At 39.5% G+C, this 8728-nt stretch overlaps 1 protein-coding gene across 1 annotated transcript in view; it reads left to right on the top strand.

The window, feature by feature from the left end:
- Positions 1-947: 947 nt before the first annotated feature.
- Positions 948-8728, top strand: part of LOC113078156 (NACHT, LRR and PYD domains-containing protein 12-like) — a 29856-nt gene continuing 22075 nt past the window's right edge. Inside the window, exons 1-4 of the mRNA XM_026250472.1 lie at positions 948-978; positions 2157-2351; positions 2457-4293; positions 4428-4598. Of these exons, the coding sequence (XP_026106257.1) occupies positions 948-978; positions 2157-2351; positions 2457-4293; positions 4428-4598 (2234 nt within the window). The remainder of the gene's footprint in view (positions 979-2156; positions 2352-2456; positions 4294-4427; positions 4599-8728) is intronic.

The following is an 8728-nucleotide window of genomic DNA, read 5'->3' as shown; positions in this document are numbered from 1 at the left end:
TTTCTTTCTGTTCTTTTTGTCATTAGTGTAAGATCAGGCTCACATGTGCTCAGCTCTGTGTCTATGAAGAGTGACCGTTCAAAGGGTAATGCACCGAACTTCAGTGGAAAAACACCATGTAACAAGAGGTATTTCATCTCTTCCTCCAACCATCTTACTGTGATCCATTGTTTATTTATTACTAAATAAAGCCAAATCTGTCACCATGCATGACACAGAGAATTAAATCGAGATGTATGATTTAATTCTACAAGATTTACTGAAATAATTGTCATTGTACTCCAATATCATCAAAACAACTAACAAGAGGTATTTCATCTTTTGCATTATTGTGATGTTATTTTCTCACTGTTTTGTATGTAATAGAACTTGATTACATACAAAAATGAATCACAGAACATAATGTATTGCAAACTGTTTCATCTTTAATGAACATATTCATTTAGTTACACAGGTAGCCTAGGGCTCATACATTCAAAATGGAAATACAGAACAGCTAGTTTGCAACACAAGACCTCTTTAAGTATGACTGAAGTAACTAGTGTGTGTTTTTTCTCATTAGTGAAAGATCTGACTCACATGTATCCAGCTTTGTGTCTATGAAGAGTGAACATTCAAAGCGAGATAGATCAAACTTCAGTGAGAAAACACCATCACCTTCCAAAAGGTGTTTCATGTTTTCTGTTTTTTTTTTTTTTAATCATAAAACTGTATTTCCCATCAACCACTTTTCTGCGCTTATAAAGTACCGTAGGTAGCAGTGAGCAGCTGGTTTAGCAATGGTTTGATCATATGATATTGACAGCTGTGAACCTGTTATTTGTTATGTGATTTTTTATTTTATTTTATTTTTTAGTTTAGTAACAAAGGACATACATCCACAGTAAATATTGGTTTAGAAATTGCATGGTGGAAAGCTCTGAAAGCAAAGAAGCGACTAAAGAGTGATGTGCAACTGGCAACTTTTCTTCTCAACAGGTAAAAACACAATATACCACAGTTTATTTTTTTCAAATGTATTACAATAAATTACAAAATAAATGGATCTACTTTGCCAAAATTTGTAATTTGTAAAAATAATAAGTAAAAGTAGTGTTCCTGTAGATCAACTGGTAGAGCACTGCGCTAGCAAGCAAGCAAGGTTGGGGGTTCGATTCCCCGGGAACACATGATATGTAAAAATTGATAGCCTGAATGCACTGTAAATCGCTTTGGATAAAAGCGTCTGCTAAATGCATAAATTTAATTTTAATTTAATTTAAAAAAAAAAAAAAAAAAAAAAGTAACATAGTTTTGATATGTTATGTGCTTTTTCAAGCAAATTGATTATGTGCAGTGATCCGTATAACAATGAAAATATGAAAAACAATAAAAAATTTAAGTTAAATTCAGCACCATTAAAAAAGATTTAATGGAGTCATTTGAGTCATCAGGTTCATGAGGAATACATATGCAACTGTATTAAAGTCTGTTATTACAGCCAAGAGGATAGTGCCTCCACATAACTCTGCTCTTTCTAGTAACTGAGCCAATAGTATGGATTTAAAAAAAAAAAAAAAGTCCACCTTTATTTTGCTACCAGGGTTCAGTTTGAGAAATCGGACACAAACTACAAGAATTACCGCAACCGCAAGAATTTCAGAGAAAATCTCTTCTGGATCTTCAAGGCAAGTAGAAGTTCATAAATGCTAAAATTAATTAATTAATTAACATACGAATAGGTTATTGTACAAATTCCATTTATTTTTTTATTTAAATACTTTTTAAAACTTTACTTAATATAAACAGATTTTTTTCTCTTGTTAACTGATGTTCTAACAATCCCTCATATTTTAAATCAACACAAGACCTCAACTCAAAAATAAAATAGTAGACATGTTTCAGCTGTGTGACAAATTAATTTCAGTGAATACAAAAGCACATTAACCAAGATACCAAAAATCATGTTAGTTATTGGATTTGATTCATACAAGATTATTTGGTTTGTTTGTTTGCATTCACCAGCACTTTACCTTGCTGATAGTTTATTCTGTCAGTGCTGGGAAACTTCATGAGTGCATTGCTTGCCTGTAATTTGTACTACACATACATTGTTTATATTTTAATATGTTTTTAATGTATAGGTAGGACTTATTTTTTCTTAATTTGTTTTCAGGATCTTGAGAAAAAAATAATTGTATTTCTGAAGAATGAGCTGGAAAAGTTTAAGAAAATATTAAATAGAGAGAACACACAGTACTTTGTGCAGGACTTTACAGAGAAAATGTGTGATATCAAAGAAGCAGCTCTTGATATCACACTTTACTTCCTGAGAGATATGAATCAATGTGAGGCTGCAGATACTCTACAAGGTAAGAGGTTCATAGACATAACAATTTGTCATTCTCACTTATAAAATATAAAATGGTGCATATCTTGATGCATACCTTAGTTTTTTGTTCTTGTTTGTGTGTTAGATGAGCTGGTCCTCATTCATCAGCGACCACTAAAATCAAACCTGAAGAAGAAATATCAATCTGTATCTGATGGAATTGCAAAGCATGGTGACTCCAAGCTTCTGAATAACATCTACACAGATCTCTGTATGACTCTGAGTGTTAGTAAACAAGTCAGTAGTCAAAATGAAGTAGGACAAGTTCAGGCTGCTGATAGACGACATGAATCACAAGAGATTCCAGTTGAATGCAAAAATTTGTTTGAAGCACCTGAACAAGACAAGGAGATCAGAACTGTACTGACAAAAGGAGTTGCTGGCATCGGAAAATCCATCTCTGTGCAAAAGTTTATTGTGGATTGGGCTGACGGTAAAGAAAATCAGGACATTACTTTCATATTTCCTCTTGCATTTCGAGAAATTAACTTAATGGAGAAAGAAACACAAAGCTTGGCAAGACTTATAAGTCAGTTTTTCCCAGAGATAAAAGGACTAAACCTTGCGAAAAATGATAAATTAAAATTGCTGATCATCCTTGATGGTTTGGACGAATGTCGTCTTCCTCTGAACTTTGAGGGTAATGAAACATGTCGTGATGTAACATCACAAGTCTCTCTGGATGTTCTCCTCACAAACCTGATCAAGGGAAATCTGCTTCCTTCTGCTCTCATCTGGATCACCACCAGACCAGCAGCTGCCATAAAAATTCCTCCCGAATGTGTTGACCGCGTGACAGAAGTACAAGGATTCAATGATGCACAAAAGGAGGAGTACTTCAGAAAAAGATTCAAAGATGGGGATCTGGCCAGTGAAATTATTGATAATGTTAAACAATCAAAGAGTCTTTTTATCATGTGCTACATCCCAGTCTTCTGCTGGATTACAGCCACTGTTCTCCAGAACATTTTAGAGGAGAAAATAAATAATGTTGTGAGAAATCAGGCTGATGGAGTCTTCAAAACACTGCAGGAATCAAATACTGAAGACACTCCCAAGACTCTGACACAAATGTACACACACTTTCTCCGCTTTCAGATCCTGCAGAGCAGACGAAAGTATGATGGAGAATACACACCAGATGTTTCCTGGGATACAGATGCCATGCTTTCACTGGGGAAACTGGCATTTCATCAGTTGCAAAGAAATAATCTGCTCTTTTATGACACAGATCTGGAAGAATGTGGTATTGATGCATCTAAAGCATCAGTGTATTCAAGCATGTGTACCCAGATCTTTAAGGAGGAAAGAGGAATCATTCTTGGTACCGCTTTCTGCTTTGTTCACATGAGCATTCAAGAGTTTATTGCAGCACTTTATGCACATCTGTTTGTAGACTTCAACAAGAAAAGTGTGTTTAATCAACATGAATCTACAGAGCAAGAAAACAAAAATGAAACCATGACTGATTTGCTCAAGACTGCAGTGGACAAGGCACTCGAGAGTGAAACTGGACACCTGGATCTTTTCCTTCGCTTTCTTCTTGGTCTGTCACTTCAGGCCAATCGTCCACTCTTACGAGGTCTGTTGACACAGCAAGACGGCAATGATCATAACTACAACAAAATAGTTGAGTACATCAAGGAGAAATTAGAAGCGAATCTTTCTCCAGAGAGATCCATCAATCTGTTCTACTGTCTGAATGAACTGAACGACCAAACTCTGGTGAAAGAGATTCAGACTCAACTTAGAGAAGGAAGTCTTTCATCTGCTGATCTTTCACCTGCCCAGTGGTCTGCTGTGGCCTTCGTTTTGTTGACATCAGAGGAAGCGATGGAGGAGTTTGAGCTTCAGAAGTTCATGAAATCAGACGAGTGTCTCTTTAGGCTACTGGAAGTTGTGAAAATCTCCAAAAGAGCTCTGTAAGTAATATAAGTCATGTTTTTCCATCTGAAAAAAAAATCTCTATAGTTCTTAATCATTCATTTAAATTGGGTGTTACAATATTTTTAAACAGTACTCAGAATACATTGTATTTTTTTCTTCTTTCTTCTAGGCTAAATGATTGTAACTTAACAGATGAGAGCTGTTCAAATTTGGCTAAAGCTTTCGGATCAGATAACAATCTGATAGAGCTGAATATGAGCAATAATAATCTACAGGATTCAGGAGTAAAGCAGCTCTGCATTGGACTTGGGAATATTACGTGTAAACTGGAGATACTGAAGTAAGTTGTGACAACAGACAAATGCCATTATTGTTCTAGATTAGGGCTGTCATGATATAAGATTTTCCATATCACGTTTATTGTGGCCATAAGAATTCACGATATCGATATATTGTGATATCTATAGAAACCTTGGGGGTAAAAGATATCAGTCAAAACATTTTTATTTTGTTAGAGTTCTTCTTTTTCACCCAATGAACATAAGGATACTGAAAAATGCAGGACACAAGACTCTGGCTTATTCTGTCTTCTTTGAAGCTCCTATGAATTAACGAGAGAGAAAATACTGTCAAGTTCAACAGTATGATGAATAAATATAAATGGTAATATTTTACAATAAGATGTCATTTGTTAACATTAATGTATTATCTTACATGAATGAACAATGTACAATGCATTTATTACAAAGTTTAATAATCTATGTTCATGTTAATAATAATAGTCTTTCACTGTTTATGTTAGTTCACAGTGCATTAATGTTTACAAAAACAACTTTTGATTTTAATTATGCATAAGTAAATGCTGAAATTAAAATGAAGTATGATTAATAAATGCTGTGGAATTATTGTTCATTATTATTTATCATTTATATGTTAACTAGTGTATTTAACTAATGGTAACTAATGAACCTTGTTGAAGAATGAGCGCAGATGAAGCATTAAGTGCATGGCACTGTGACCAACTTAACATTTTACAGAGTTTAATGTAGAAATGTGGTCGCTCAGTTTTTCAAGATCAGTCTTAATCGTGTAACTTTTAATAGAGTTGAACATAAAACTCTAAATAAAGTGTTAATACGCACAGGCCGTATTGATTGCACATACAAAAACAAGACGAGTAAAGAAAACATGGTACTTATTAAAATAATCACCCTTTACTTAAATATATGACCACAGATAACCTCTGTTAACAGGTTAATATAACGTTTCCCATTCTATGACTAGCAAAATAATGGCAACGACAAATAATAGCATGACTCTCCTCAGAGTAGCTGCAAGAGCTGCGTCATCTTCTTCTGTGACAGGTGTCAGCGGTAAGACAAAATACTGCCACCTGGCAGCTCAACCAGGTACTGGCCATGGAGTATTTACATGTGGTATTATCCTAAAAGAACTGTTCATTTTAAATATTGTGGTTAATGCTAATACCGGTTTATTGTCACACACTAAATTAACACAATATTGATAATTGTTGCTTTGAATATCACGGTTTTCACCAGTAATGGTATATCGCAACACCCCTAATATATATTATTGTTATTACTATTATAGATTTTTTTTTTTACCTGTATGTTTAAACCTTACAGTATGTAGCTGGGAACAGCAGACCTAAAAACATTTCCCCCGTTGAGTGAAAGGTGACTTGATATGAAACAAATCAAATAAAAATAAAATATTGCTTTATAACTTCAATGCTGTTCAAGAGAATTTCAAGTGTGACTTTCAGATGACAAATTACAGTCAGGCGAACAATCTAAATACTCCAAAATCTTAATTGATCTTCATAGATCTGATTCATTGTCTTTTCTCTTTCTGTCTTCAGTCTGTGTGGAGGCAATATAACAGAAACAGAATATTTTGTAAGGAGCCTGAGTATTTTGTGATCTGGTGAAGTCAAGGTGACTCTCTTTCTATGTCTTTACAGAATGTTTCATTTTCTGCTTTTCTCTTTTCCCCAATATAGGTTAATATGCTGTAATATGACAGATGAAGGTTGTTCTGCTCTGACTTCAGCTCTCAAACCCATCACACCTGAGAGAAATGGACCTGAGTTTGAATAAACTAGGAGATTCTGGAGTGAAAAACCTCAGTGATCTACTGAAGAACCCACAATGCAAACTGGAAATACTAGCGTTAGTATCATATTACTGTTACATAAACAGTTACAGTACAGTGTGATTAAAGTTTACTGTTTAGTTAAACAGGCCCAGTTTTCAGTATTTAAACTGTAGCACTGCATCTGTACTGCAACTGTATTTCTCTATTCACTAGTTCACGCTTACATATAATTAGCTGAGGTATGGTATGCGTATTTGGCGTGCTGTCCGGGGAAGGGCTCCGAGCTCGGGAATGGCCCGAACCTAGAGTACCACCCCCCTTCCCCGTCTATTTATAAAGTGAACTTGAAGTGAGGAGATGGGGTGGAGGAGGGATGCTGATAAACTGTCAATGGATAGAGGTAAGTCAGTGATATTTATACTATGGGATTGATTACTTGATTATGGTCCACCTGTGTTGATTAGGCTAAGTATCTAACGCGCTCCTCCCGAATCTTATTAATGAATTACATTTCACTAGTTCACGCTTACATATAATTAGCTGAGGTATGGTATGCGTATTTGGCGTGCTGTCCGGGGAAGAGCTCCGAGCTCGGGAATGGCCCGAACCTAGAGTACCACCAAAAAGGCAAATGTACAAGAGGACAGCTGCCAGTTTAAAGAATGCCCCCCCAAAAAAGCAGAGTACTGGCGGGGGCTGATTTGGTTGCTGAGAAGTCATCTCGTTGGCAGGCTGGAAGGGCCTACGTACTCTGGAGGGAGCGACTTGGGCGTTGGGAGAGTAGGCCCTACCGGCTGCAGCTAGTGAACTACGTGGTTGTTGGCGCCCGGTCGGTAGGGCTCGAGCCGATGCTCAACTGGAGCTTTTTGGCGTTGGAACGGTGAGCCCTACCGGCCGATGAGGAGGAGCAGCGTGGTTGTGGTGCCCGACCGGGAGGACCCGAGTTGCCTCGACCGGAATAGGTCACTGTGTCGGCGTACTGGCCCTACTGGCTGATAGCCCCTGCTATTCAGTGGGTGAAGGGCCTAATGCTGACCGAGAGGGCCCATGAAGCCTCCGACAGGAGATTGAGACTCAGGATGACGGACGTCTGGGTCCTCTTGGTTTGGCAGATAAAAAGCTTTGGGCTGGCCGACAAGGAGGACTCTGGAGACATCCGAAGGGAGATCCCGACTCACGGCATCGGATGGATGAGACTCACTTGCGGCCGGCAAGCATAGGCCCGTCCGGGAGAACTCTCGCCAGACGTCTGAAGGGAGCACACGCACCAGACGGGTAAGCCTCGGCGGATGGGGAGAGTTGGAAAGGAAAACCCGACTGGGAGGACTCTTGCGGCATCCGATGGGGCCTCAAACTCAGAACATCGAACAGGTAAGCCTCGCCAGGCGGGGTTAAAAGATGTGAGAGTAGCTGAGAGTTTTTTTTTTTTTTTTTGCAGGATTTGGCGAGAGGACGAGACTCGTAGCGTCGGATGGTTAAGCCTCGCCTACCGTCAAATGGAAAGGTAAGTTGCGTGGCCGAGAGACTGTTACCGACGTCCGAAGGGAGCACACATCAAACGGGTAAGCCTCGCCGACCGTAGAGTGGAAACGTAAAGCAAGTCTGTCCAGGAGGCTCTCGCCAGCATCCGAAGGGAGCACACACATCGAACGGGTAAGCCTCGCTGACCATAGAAAAGGAAAAGGTAAGGTTGTCTAACCGGGAGGCTCTCGCCGGCGTCCGAAGGGAGCACACGCATCGAACGGGTAAGCCTCTCCGGAGGCTCTTGCCAGCGTCCAGGGGGACTTCCTGTTCCCCAAAAACTGGATGAGCCTCGCAGGCCGTAGGATGGAAAAGGTAAGTTTGTGTGGTCGTTAGGCTGTCGTCAGCGTTTTATGGTTTGCTACTCCTGGCAAGAGATGGGTAAGCCTTGGCGACCGTAGGAAGGAGGGAGGGTTTATTTGTGTGTTTGGTACTTGCGGCATCGAACAGCTTGCTTGTAGGTTTGTAACCTAAACCACGTGGTAAGGTCGTGGTTGGCTGGCCAGGAGGCTCTCGCCAGCGTCCGATGGGAGCACTCGCATCGAACGGGTGAGCCTCGCTGGCCAAGGATGGAAAAGGTCAGGTTGTCTAGCCGGGAGGCTCGGACCGACGTCCGATAGGAGCTTAGCTCCAGGAATCGAACGGGTAAACCTCTCTGGCTGAAGGACGGAAAAGGTTGTCCAGCCAGGAGGCTCTTACCTTCGTCCAACAGGAGCTTAGCTCCCGGATCGAACGGTTAAGCCTCGCTGGCCAAAGGACGGAAAAGGTAAGGTTGTCTAGCCGGGAAGCTCTCACCTACATTCAATGGGAGCCCTGACTCCATGCATTGGA

Source organism: Carassius auratus, unplaced genomic scaffold (genome assembly GCF_003368295.1).
Source record: "Carassius auratus strain Wakin unplaced genomic scaffold, ASM336829v1 scaf_tig00024428, whole genome shotgun sequence".
Classification (NCBI taxonomy): Eukaryota; Metazoa; Chordata; class Actinopteri; order Cypriniformes; family Cyprinidae; genus Carassius; species Carassius auratus.
This window is presented reverse-complemented; position numbering and strand designations above follow the sequence as displayed.